Below are 13,063 nucleotides of genomic sequence, written 5' to 3'. Positions count from 1 at the left end.
GTAGAGATAGAAAAGCCTCTCAGTCACTCCAATTATCAAGATTCAAAATTTATCAATTATCAAGTAGGTCAAGTATTCACAGTTTTCATTTTTGTCAAATAGCAAGGCACTAGTTCTATGTTCCAAGATTTTAGGTTCTAGGGCTAGGTAATCTTTGAAAAATCAACCTCAATTAAATCATAGTTGCCAAAATCAATGTCTTTATTTTACATTGACATTCGCTTTACAAGCTTTGTCAACGAAGGGCATTCTGTAGATACTCGATTTTGCACCCATGATTTAATCAAGGAAGATGGCTAGAATGACTATTTATATACCAAAATTTCATGATTGCATTACATGTATTAATTCATTGAATATCATAAAAATTATCTTGGGGTTCTAATAGTCACGACGAAATGCTTGATTTTCAAATTGGACCGTTGGATTGAAAGATATCGCTTGATCAAGTTTTCACGGTCTACATACATTTTGTTTAGGTGGAACTAACCACACATGATTAGTTTAAATCAATTCTGATTGGCTAGACAATTAAAATTAATTAAATAATTTTTTGATTGGTGGTTAATTAGTGTCAAAATTAGGCTTACTTGCATGGGAATAAAGAGGATAATCAAATAACAATAAAATTGTGGATAATCAATACTTTTTGAAGTGTTTATCTACAAGATAATCGTTCCTGTAAAGACTTGAATCATCAAAAAAGGGGTTTAAATTTTAGAATATGGATTAAAAATGCATCAAAGTACAATTCCCGACTAAAAAAACCTCGAAAAAGGAGTCCAAAATGGACTAGAACTTAAACACAGGTCAAAAGTGCCATGGCACTTTTGGAGTGCCAATCGGCACTTTCCAAGTGTCGATTGGCACAAATGCGGGCCCCGGCCCAAAGGCACTTGGATTGAGATAAAATACATCATTTTATATTTTTTAGAGATAAGGACACGTCCTAGTTCGTATTATGATCATTTAGCTAATTTTTCGAACATCCCAGCCTCTATAAATAGAGGTTGCGTCTCAAAATTCAGCACACTTTTTCACGCTTTCTAACTCCCCTCTTTCTAACCCTTCTCTTCTTTTATTTTCTCTATTACGTTAAAGATGTTCTGGAGGTTTTGACCTTAGGTATTTCTTTTTTGTAAGCAAAATATTTTAGGTTTCAAAGAGAATTGAATCAATTTCTTTGAACCCTAAAATATTCCTACACTAAGAAGATTACACTCATGCAAGAGGTAGTTTTCTTTCTTTTCTTTTTCTGTTCCTTTTTATTAATTCTACTTGTTGATGCATGAGTAGGTTAGGATGTTTTTATTATTTTCGATTTCTGATGTTGTTGCCATGTATAGTTAAAATTTTCTTTAAAACATGTTCTTAGTATATTTTTGTTGTTATGATTTCTCTTTTGAGTCTCAAAAATCTGCTAATTAACAAAGATTTTTTTTTTAAAACTAAAACTGATCTGATTTTTAAACACACAAAAACATATCTGTATTTTCCTTAAAAACATATCTGATTTTTTTTACACATCAAAAACTGATCTGTATTTTCATTAAATACAGATCTGATTTTTTTAACACATAAAAACTTATCTGTATTTTCATTAAATACAAATCTGAATTTTTTTATACATCAAAACTGATCTGGATTTTCATTAGATACAGGTCTAAATTTTTTTAACTCTCAAAAACTAGTATGTATTTTCATTAAATACAAAAAAAAAAAAAAAAAAAAAAAAAAAAAAGAAATTTTCTTTGTCACAAAATAGCAAATTTTTGGAATTTAAAAGAGGATGTAAAAAGTTAAGATGGTTTTTGTTTGATGCATGTAATATAGATCTATTTTCATGAGTGTAGTTCCTCTTCTAAAAAAGTCTTTTTCTTATTTTATTCATAAAAAACATATCTAATTTCTTTTCTCTACAAATCTAGATTTTCTTTATAATAAAAACATATTTGATTTTCTTAATTAAAATCACCATTTTTAACTTTGCTCAAAAACAAATCTGATATTTTTTTTAACAAAAACTTTTTTCTTTCTTTATAATAAAAAAGATCTGATTTTCTTTACAAAACTATTTTTTTTATCTACATAAAAATAGATCTGGTTTCTTTTTTAATGAATCAAATCAATTTTTTATTTACAAAACAGATCTGATTTTTTTCCCCCTAAAAAAGCGGATGCATTTATAAATAGATTTATGTGAGTTAGTTTTGGTCAAGTGTGTCATGTATGTTCAAAATATCATTCATATCATGCAAAAAAGGTATATTGGTCATTAGAGTTTAAAAGACCAGACTCTGTCTAGGTGGAATGGGGTGCCTAACACCTTCCCATTCCGTAACGTAGCCCCTGAACTTAGATTTTGTGGATAGGTATACTAGTGTTTTGTTTTCTTTTTTAATTTTGGTAGATTGTAACTAGGACAAAAGCTTTGTATTTTTTTTTTTTTTTTTTTTTGCATAGATTGTAACTAGGACTTAAAGCCTTGTAAGGTTCAATTTACCAAGATTGTATTTATTTTTATTCAATCAATGACAATGAAGTATTTTGATCATGTAATTTTTGTATATTTTTTTCTTATTTTTTGTATAAAAAATAAGTGGCGACTCCACACCACTATTCCAAAAGAGAGGTGCCCTTACAAGCACCCAAATCTCTTTTTTGAGAACACTTGAATTTTGCAGTCTCTCACAATCTCAAAGCACTACTTTATCTATTTTAATACCCCACTTTATAATACACTCAACATCAAAGGTTTTATTTTTATTTTTTACCACTTCAATAAAATATCATTCTTTATATTTTTTATTATTTTTTATTCTCATCTCTTCCTCTCTCTGCCTGTGCATCTCTCTTCTCCGGCTCTCCCAAACAAAGCCAACCAACCCACCACTCATGTGCCATATTGTTATTGCTAGCCATCTCACTCCATTTAAACCCCGCCCACCTTTCAACAAACTCTTCCATGTGCTTGCCAAAAGTTCCTTGACTTGCTGTTAGATTGTTTGAACCTGCTACATCTATATCCTTTATAGAGGTGTCTTTGTAGTTTTGTTTTACCCAGGCCAATCCATGATCATCCACAAAATAAATTACATGTCTCAACTCAGATCTCTGTAAATTTGACTTAAGTGCGTCCCTAGAAATATTGGAATTTATGTTACTAATTGTACATGCAAGTTAGATTTGAGCTTATTTATGGGAGTGAAATAAGTTATCTAACAGTACATCTACATGAGAAAACTCGAAAAGATGCAAGTTTTGACATGACACTCAAACAAGAAATAAAGAAAGTGATGATAAGACATGAAAAAGACACACATTTAAACAAGAAGAAGAAGTTGATTATCAAAACAACACAGGATGTACACGATTTGAGCAAGAACATAACATTCTTGCTCGGCTTAGCTTGTATTATGTATGAAAAAGAGATTAGTTTACAATGAAGTTGTCTTTCTTTCCTACCAACTCTCCACTTTCATCTCAAAGTATCTACTTGGGTTCTTGCCCTAATAACACAACTACATGTTCCTCTTATACTCTGAGGAATATCTCTAAGTACAAAGGACAGGTGTCAAGTCATCATATTCTTTTTTAGATCTTTTCACAGTTGTGATATTATTTGCTCACTAAAAGATAAGATATGCGCCAATGTGGCATTGGGACCCGTAGGTAGGTAGCTTTGCCATTGCTTGGGAGACAAGTCTTGGTCATCAAGAGGGAGATGAGGAATACTGTTATTGGTACATGTGTCTCTAGGGTGACTCATTGTGCATTCAACCAATAAAGGGTGTCCTCATAGCCTCAAACCTTGAAAAGTTATGTCCCTTTTTGGTGAGTGATTGAGTACCGTGTCAAGTGTAAATTTCACTTCCTTCCCAATGCAGTCACACCTTTAGCACAAACCAAGACAAAAACTCTTAGCCAACACCTTCTCTCCCTTTCCTCAAAGCTACTTCACGTGTAGAGTCAAGATTCAACCACTTACACATTCTCTCATGCCTTAGTGGTGTTATGTACACTAATATTGCCAAAAAAAACTCTTTATACATTCTAAATTTTTCCAATTCATCTTCAACAATCTAACTATATGTATACAGTGGTTTTGAAGACGAATTCACCTGCTCATTTTGCAAACAAACATGCTGCTCATCATGCAATTTATCAACTGGAAACCCATTAGCCAAACCCAAACCCACATCACAACCAGAGACCCATTAGCCATAATTGAAACCACCAAGACCCACAATCACAACCGGAACTACTATAGCCCAAACCCATACTTGCGAACCACCATAGCCCATAAGCCTAAATCAAACCAATAACCACTACAAAATCCAACCTTTCAAACCCAAACTCAAAATCCAAAATCCAACTTTTCAAACCTTTTGGCCATAGCAAAAATAAAATTAAAAAAAAAAAAAAGAAGAAGAAGAAGATAGAAGAAAGGGAAGGACGATGGAAAGCATGATACAGAGAAAAGAGAGAAAAGATGAGAGGGAGAGAGGGAGAAGATGAGAAAGAGAGAGACGCAAACCTAATAGAAAAGAAAGAGGCACATGTGAGTAGTGGGTTTAAAATGCTATTATTTTATTATAGCACTTAGCTACAATGAGCTGCTAGAGATGGCAACTCACTGTTGCTAGGTGTCAAAAATTTTAACATTTAGCATGCTTGATGTAGTAGGTATTTTGGTGTTTTGGTTGTAAAATTAGCATTTTTAGCATTAGTATTCTTGATGTGAATGCTCTAAGGTTATTTTCTTTTTAATCCTAAAGATGCCAAATTAGTTGGGATTCTATTCACACTTCAGAGTACATAACTACAATGGACAATTACTCATCCTTAGAACACCCTTGAGCCATTGAGATAATTTGAAGTTAATAAGCATTCATATATGAGATTAAATTTTGTAAGGATGTGGTGTAAACCCCATGTTTTACTCATTCAATCCTAACATGTCATTTCATCTTATCATATATTTAAGAATATGTACAACCACACCCATTAATTCTAATACCCATATATAAATTCAAACAATTGAGAGTTTATTGAGATATTATTAAGTGTAGTATGATATATTGAATTTTAAGTAAAATGTTGATGTGACAATTTCTTATTGAATGGTATATATATCATTCGAAGTTTGAACATACATAATAGGGGTAAAATTATTGATTTTTTTTTTTTACTTTTTTTATTGTAAAAAATAAAAAGCAATATGTCTCTAACAATTTTCTTAGATTGTTAAAAACTTCTATTAATAACTAAAGAAAGCACTAGTCATATTTGCACTATATCCCAAAAAAATTATTCATGTTACAAGAAACTCTAATTGTAACTTGGCTAATTCTTCTGAAATATGGCACATATGTCACTAACAATTTTATCAGGTTAAGACAAAGAAAGAAGGAATTAAAGAAACCACAAACTTAGTTCATAGCAAAATAACTTTGCAAATTTTTTGAATGAATTGGGCTAGTACATTTCTACATGAACAACAATAAAGATTATAAAGATGAATAGAGAAAATTAAGATCATAAATTGATGAATTTATTGAGCAAAACCTAAAGGATTTTATGAGAATACACGCACTAAACCAAGCGGAAGTTTGAACATCTTAAGGCCCAGTATAACCACCCGGACCCCCAAATAGTACTAGGTGCTGAAAATAAGCTTCACCTGTATCTCCTTCATCCTTAACTTGATATTGGTTGACATCTGCAAACGCTTTTGTACCGACAGCATTCACAGCATAATCAGTCTCGTTAAATGTTTTAATGAGTCTACAATATGCATCATATCGAGTTGTTTCTAATATGGAAGACCCAGAGCCCATGGGAGGACTAGGCAAATCAGGAGGACCATACACCTCTCCTCCCCATTCAACGTAATTAGCACCATCTCCTAAAGCAGTAAATATATTTTTTGGCCAGAATCCGAGTTCTCTTGCATCATTATCAACTTTTAAACGCCAGTTTCCATTAGCAGCATCCTGCATTTTGAGGGATATTTGAAATACACCAAAGGTTGTGATTTTCTTCATTAATTTTTTATGTACAAATGGTTAGTACCAAAAAAAAAACACACACACACACAAACACATTTAGTTATTTACCCAAAAAAGCATGAAATTGTAGTCATATTTGTCGTTTATTGTTGAAACTGGCTCTAAGACCATGTCGAGAGGCATATCTGGACGCACGGGTTTTATTGAATTGCATAATGTATTGAAGCATGCAGAGTTAGCTGTCTGTGGATGGAGGTTTCAGTAAAAAAAAAAAAAAAAAAAAGATGAGTAAATAATATAGCTACCTATGTAATTAATAGAACAACATATGAATAGAAGAAAAGATTAATTACTTTTGTAAATGTGTACAATCGGGTACGATTGTCTTTGTATAGGGTTGGATTCACCTACGAAAAAAAATTAATAAATATTAGATTAAACAATTATTTATGGATGCACCAACACACACACACACACACACACACACACACATATATATATATATATCTGGATGCACCAACACACACACATCTATCTATCTATATATATATATATATATATATACACACATACATACACTATAAAGTAGCTTCCTATTCCACACTTACTGTCCATCCAACTTCTATGCTATCTGGACCATTTTGGACCTTTATGCGAGCAGAACTGTATTGAGTTCCCACAACTGTTGGTTGATAAACGCTAATGATCGCATAACCTCCATGGTACTTTGCGTTTGTATCTGTTGTACCCACTATAGCATACTGTGGAATAATACAGAACAATATTTAAATAAGCCAATTAAAAATTACACTTAAAACAAAATGTATAGTTGTTATAGATGCTATTTCTCCAAAACAAAAACAGAAGCAACTAAAACTACAACCCAAAAAAAAAAGAAAAATCATAATTTAAGGGATAAATAAATAAATAAATAATAAAAGAGAGAACCAATGAGAACTCACATGAGTGCCATGTTTATCAGTAGTGAGTGGATTATATTTTGAGGCATGTATCTCTGTAGCTAATTTTGCTCTTTTGAGATCATCTTTCGTTGTTCTCCTAATGGGAACCAAACCATCTGGACAACCTTTACCATTTAGCCAAAAATTAGATGGGTTAAATTGGGGTGAAGACTTTTGGTCTATGCTTCCTTTAGGTTGGGAGGGAGGAATCACCTGTATATTAAATACAATATTGAAGTAAGCATTACGTACTTTTCTTTATAAAGAAGGCTAAAAACTCAGAAAAATTTGACATAGTAATGAAGGTATACCGGTAAATCATAAGTATAGTTCATGCAGTCATACATATCCCCGTACTTTGTCTACAAATCACAAAATATTTATGTTCATTATAATAACCGAAACATGATTTGTTAAACATAAATTAATATACACACAAAAATAAATATAATGGTCGTCTCACCTGAATGGTTTTCTTTGCCAGCTTATTAATATGTATACCTCTATTGCCAAAAACTCCATTACAGCTAAAAGAGAGAAACAGTGTGAACAGAACCAGTAGGACAACGCTTCTAGTTCTAGCCATAGATATGTGATGTATTCCACTATACCACATTATGCATATGTTGTCAACTATCTATATATATATAGATCAATCTAATTTTGTCAGGTTATGAAATTAATCTAATTCCAAAAGTACTCTACAACAAATATATACCTTAACAGTATTGAATAAATAAATTTTAAAAATCCCAAAATGAGAAAATCGCTCATAATTACATATGATTTGTTTCCATAAAGTGCATGTTTTGGCTATTCAAATTCAAAACGAAGTTCTTCTCAAAAAAAAAAAAAAAAAAAATCAAAACGAAGTAATGAAGCCATAAATTCACATGCTATAATTTAAAAATAAAATCATAATTAGTGCATGAATTAATTGTTAGGGTACGTTTGGTACACTGAATGTAAATTACATTAGGAATAGTAATCTTTATTACTGGGAATAGAAAACATTATAATGGAATAATTATTACTATTCATAAGTTTGGTTGTTACATATGGAAAACTTGTAAAAGAATATGTATAAGGAAACTTTACATTTTTTGAAATATATTAATTTTAAAACCTATTATATACACTGAGGAATAGCTATTACATCCATTTTAAAGAGGAATAGCTATTCTTCAATTTAAAGAATAGTTATTCCAATGTAATAATTAATCCATGTAATAAAGATGCAACCAAATGACCGAATTGATATTACACATGAATAGCTATTCCATTACAGGAACTATTACAGCGTACCAAACGTACCCTTAGTATTTCTTAATTTTCTGTAATATAACAAGAAACTCGGCCAAACTTATTTCACAATCCAAAATGAATTTGAATTCAAAACAGATGTAGGGGCCACACGGAAAAAATTATTAAACGCATAGGCATTAATTGCCTTCAATTATGTCCCAAGATAATTGAACCCCAAATCTTTTATATAATCATCAGAGACTTTACCAGTTGAGTTAACTGGAACCCACTCCTAATATATATACTTTAACAGTATTGAATAAATAAATTTATAAAAATCCTAAAATGAGAAAATCGCTCATAATTGCATGTGATTTGTTTCCTTAAAGTGCATGCATGTTTTGACTATCCAAATTCAAAACGAAGTGCATTTTTTTTTTTTTCTTATAACCAAAAAAAAAAAAAAATCAAAACGAAGTAGGTGCATGGAGCCATAAATTCACATGCGATAATTTAGTAATAAAATCATAATTAATGCATAAATAAATTTTTATTTCTTAATTGTTTATGTAATATAACAAGATATTCGGCCAAAATTATTTCATAATACAAAACGAGTTTGAATTCAAAATAGATATAGGGGCCAGACGGAAAAAAATAAAATGCTACACTAGACCTTTGAAAAAAAAAAAAAAAAAAAAAAAGTGCTTATAGGCCTGCAAATGTACGCATGCCATCTAGAAAAAAAACACTGCACTAGACTTGGGATATGAGGTCCTAACCCAGACATTGATCAAAGCTACTTGTGCAACCAACCTTGAAAGCAGAAAGAATTGCAGATTCACCATTGTCAAACAATGTCAGAAGGACCACCGCCAAAGGAGACTACAATAACAGCAAGTCCAACAATACCAACCATCTGCTGTCCAAATTTCTAAAAGCTTCTGACAAGATTTCACAAAAAATCAACCCACCGAAATCTTCTAAGGACTTCGAGCAACAAAACCCAGAAAAGACGTTCACAGTAGAGTCGTGATGGACCGCCACACGTGGCCAAAAAACTCCTAACGTCCTGCGGGTTTCTCATTCAAATCTGCACAAATCTGAGAAATTTTTTACAAAACTGGTGTCACCATTAGATTCATCGGCCCTCGATCTACAAAACCCAGAAAGATCATGAACAATGGTGCCACCACGCGCCACCATGCGCCGCCATAAGCTCGCGATGGGCTACGGTTCAGTTTCTCAAACCGGTGCAAATAGGTTCACAATTTTAGAAAAATGACAAAGCCATGATCTTCTACGGCTTTAGATCGGCCGAACCCCAAAATTTCAGGCCCAAAAATGCCCCCACGCGCCGCCAGTAATGGCTGCTTCAGTTACACGCGCCGCCACGCGCCTCCAGCCTTCTTCACGTGCTTTCACGCGCCGGTAGATTTCTCACTTGCTTGCACGCGCCAGCCTCAGAGCATGACATCATCAATGACGTCATCCTCCACTACCCCGGTCTAACCTATTTGACCCGGACGGACCCGAAAATCCGACCCGGTCCGAACCACCAAAAAAAAAAAGAAAAAAAAAAGGAGCTTTAACCAAGTTAAACCTTTGACTTTGACCAAAAAGTCAAAATTTTCAAGACGGGCCTGTCCCACTCAGTTTTTCGAGTATATTCCGATTTTGGGATCCGTTTCTTCATTCGAAACTCGAAAATTGTGCAAACGACCAATTTCTAAAAAGTTGACTTTTGCGTAAATATTGACCAAAAGTCAAAATTTTTAAGATGGACCTATCTTGCTCAATTTTTCGCGTACATTCCAATTTTGGAGTCCGTTCCATCATTTGAGACTCGAAAATTGTACAAATAACTCAACTCCAAGCTAGTTGATTTTTGTGTTGAATTTAACCCAAAGTCAAGATTTTCGAGTCAGACTTGTCTTGCATAGTTTTTCGTGACTTGGAAATCACCAATCTAATTCACATCTTCGAAGCACTGACAATGTCCAAAACTAAAGCTCTCGATATGAAGATTTGAGATTCATCCATCTAGTTTGGATCCCCTTAAGGTTATTCTTCAGACTTCATCAAGGCTTCTCTTTCAAAGTACAGATGAACTCTCACAAGTGTGTCTTAAATTTGAAATTACATCGGGTCACCCGTCCAACCTACCATTCCCCTTTCGGTGCCGAACATTCCAACCTACCATTCCCCTTTCGATGCCAAACATTCCCACCTATCATTCTTCATCTCTCTCACCTACCATTTTCGTTCCCTACCGGTCTCCAACCTACCATTCTCATCCACCGATCTCACCAAAAATTCACATCCGTCATTCTCGACTATCCATCCACCATTCTTCGTCTCTTCGCTATAAATAGAAGGGTCGGATTCATCAAGAACTCATCCAGAAAAACACACTGAGTCATAAATGAAGATTTGCTTCTTTCAAATTTTCAAGTCCTTCTTCTCACAGCCATTTCTCACTATGGCTTCATCATTCTCAACACTTAGCAACCAATATCGCTTCATAATCAGTTTGAAATCAACCCTTTCATAGTTCGGTGAAAGCCTTCTTCACATCATCATTGTAGTTTTGAGATCCAAACAAATTTTGTTTCTCCACCTAACAACCACCTTTGTCTATAAAGTTATTCATAACAAGGCCTGCATCGACCTCCCATGCTTCCGTTGATTTGGTTGGCCAGGAAATCCAAGTCCAGCAGAGACACCGGTTCCTAATCTTAGGTCTCCCGTAGTCTCTTTCCAATTGTTTGGCCTTCTAACAGAAGCAATGGTTCGGAACGAACAGCAATTTGGCTGGTTTTTAGGACCAGAATCACAAGTTAGCTCCATCTTTCATTTTTCTGTGTCTTTCCAACAAGTAGCAGTAAGTGAAGATGGTAAAAAGTGTTGGGGTATTCTATAAATTGTCTTTCATCCGACACTTGAAACGACCTCCGGGGCACCAGTTCATCAGAGTTCAGCCTTTGGGGCTGGTAAATGGTTGCCAAAGCCATATTCCATGTTCCCATCAGCGTGGGATCCAGAGGTCATCATTGCTGGTACCTCAAAACACATTTTTTGGAATTACTCCAACTTAAATTCAACTTGAAGTATTTTAGAATGAACCTTTCTGAAATTACTTCAACTTAACGTCTGTCAGTATGGTTCCATTACGCACGCACATTCAATGACCTACTGTCAGACCCCATGCAAATATACAGCCATCCCATTTTCAAAGGTGTATCTCCTAGAAACACCTACACCAGAGGGTCCCCGACATACAGGACCAGTACCATGGTGGCGTATGTTTCACCCATTCGCTTTGCTTCATCCTTGTCTTCTTCACCACCAACACCGTCATCTCCAGAATCCATAAGCTTCTGAAATTACCTCAACTTAACCTGAGTAAAACGATGACACAAGCGCACTCAACCACTTTCCCACATGGCCTCGCCATAATCCGAAGTATACTCTTCTGATATAACTTCACTAGCGGCTCTTAAAAACATGAGGCTAGCCCCATGACTTTGCATGCTGTACCCAGCCACCATCCTCGCGTCTTCCCCATCTTCTACACCATGTAATCGCCGCCAACAATCCAAAAACACTCTTCTGAAGTTACTTCAACTTAACCTCTACTGAGAAAGCTCGGTCATGTAAGTATATTCAAATACTTGCAAACCTCTTTTTAGCCTCATCATAACCTTTCATATGGGTGGGTCTACTCCTTGGAAATTATCTCATCCTGCTGAAAGCTCCGCCACCTTCAATTATTTCATTTGAAGAGCCAAGAGTAAAAGTCTGTTTTTGAAACTCATTCTCACACCACACTCTGAAATTGTGTGTGTGAACGAGTCTCGAGGGGGCATTTGTAGAGAAGGAAAATTCCCGACCTATCACAAGCTGACACGTCACATTACCAAGTCCACAAAATGCAGCCAATTACAAAGCGCCACATGCTGCTGCTAGGTTTTACTATTACTATTCAGAAGCCAATAGAAATTCGCCAAGTGTTATACAAGAACCAATCATGCATCAGCTTGTGCAAGCGATGACATAAGTAACCTCGCACGTGTAAGCGATGACACAATCAAGCCAGCACGTGTAAGCGATGACATAAGCAGACCAATCAGACTGTGACATGTGTCACCAATCAGACTCTGCTCGTGTCGCTTACCTACCCCAAAACTCCTATAAATAGAAGCCTTCCTGAGACATTTAGGAGGACACACCAAACCATTTGAAGCACTCAGAAGTCCAGAAGCTCTACCGGAACCAAGCTCTAAAGCCTCCAAGAACTTCAAGAACTTCAACTTCGAATACGAAGAACATTCGAAGAGAAATCATCCAAATCATCTGCCTAGATCCAAAAGTTTGCGGGAATCAAGCCTAAAGTGTCCGAAAACATCAACAAATCACAAATCAGTGAAGCTCTACGGATTCAAGCCTCTAAAGCCTCGAAGAACTTCCAAGAACAAGAAGAACACACGAAGAACGTGAAGAACAAAGGATTTCTAATAAGCTCATAGCCAGAGATTCATTGTAATTCCGTTTTAGCAATCTTCGATCCATCCCTCAACCAAATTGAAGGATATTTTGTGTTCAAGTCACAATCACATTACCACAAATCCAAGTCAATAAGTCTTGCAAGGAGATCGAATCAGAAGATAATTCTTTTGTAATCACAGAGAATTATACCACAATCATCAATACAAATTTGCATTTGTGCAACTATTTTACTTGTTTGATTTATTTCGAACTAGAAATTTAGTCGTCTACAATAACCAACAGGACTTATTAAATTTATTTGGTTCAATGTATGCTACCGTGATCTTCTTGGGCATA

At 34.6% G+C, this 13,063-nt stretch overlaps 1 protein-coding gene across 1 annotated transcript; it reads right to left on the bottom strand.

The window, feature by feature from the left end:
* Nucleotides 1-5,621: 5,621 nt before the first annotated feature.
* LOC112028699 (uncharacterized) lies at nt 5,622-11,592 on the bottom strand. Its single transcript, XM_065781450.1, has 6 exons — nt 11,501-11,592; nt 7,437-7,500; nt 7,285-7,335; nt 6,974-7,186; nt 6,620-6,772; nt 5,622-5,996 (listed from the first exon to the last, which is right to left on the bottom strand). Exons 1-6 carry the CDS (start codon nt 11,590-11,592, stop codon nt 5,622-5,624), a joined length of 948 nt encoding a protein of 315 aa, XP_065637522.1.
* Nucleotides 11,593-13,063: the final 1,471 nt, after the last annotated feature.

Source organism: Quercus suber, unplaced genomic scaffold (assembly GCF_002906115.3).
Source record: "Quercus suber isolate HL8 unplaced genomic scaffold, Cork oak 2.0 scaffold_267, whole genome shotgun sequence".
Lineage (NCBI taxonomy): Eukaryota > Viridiplantae > Streptophyta > Magnoliopsida > Fagales > Fagaceae > Quercus > Quercus suber.
The sequence above is the reverse complement of the archived record's forward strand: the minus strand, read 5'-3'. Positions and strand labels throughout refer to the sequence as shown.

What these genes read in the sequence shown, in the direction of transcription:
- LOC112028699 (XM_065781450.1), bottom strand. Translation starts at nt 11,592, where the DNA reads ATGGATTCTGGAGATGACGGTGTTGGTGGTGAAGAAGACAAGGATGAA. An exon ending in TGGCAAAGAAAACCATTCAG is followed by an intron (nt 7,336 to 7,436) that starts GTGAGACGACCA and finishes TGTGATTTGTAG; the next exon opens with ACAAAGTACGGGGATATGTA. An exon ending in GCATAGAAGTTGGATGGACA is followed by an intron (nt 5,997 to 6,619) that starts GTAAGTGTGGAA and finishes CTCAAAATGCAG; the next exon opens with GATGCTGCTAATGGAAACTG.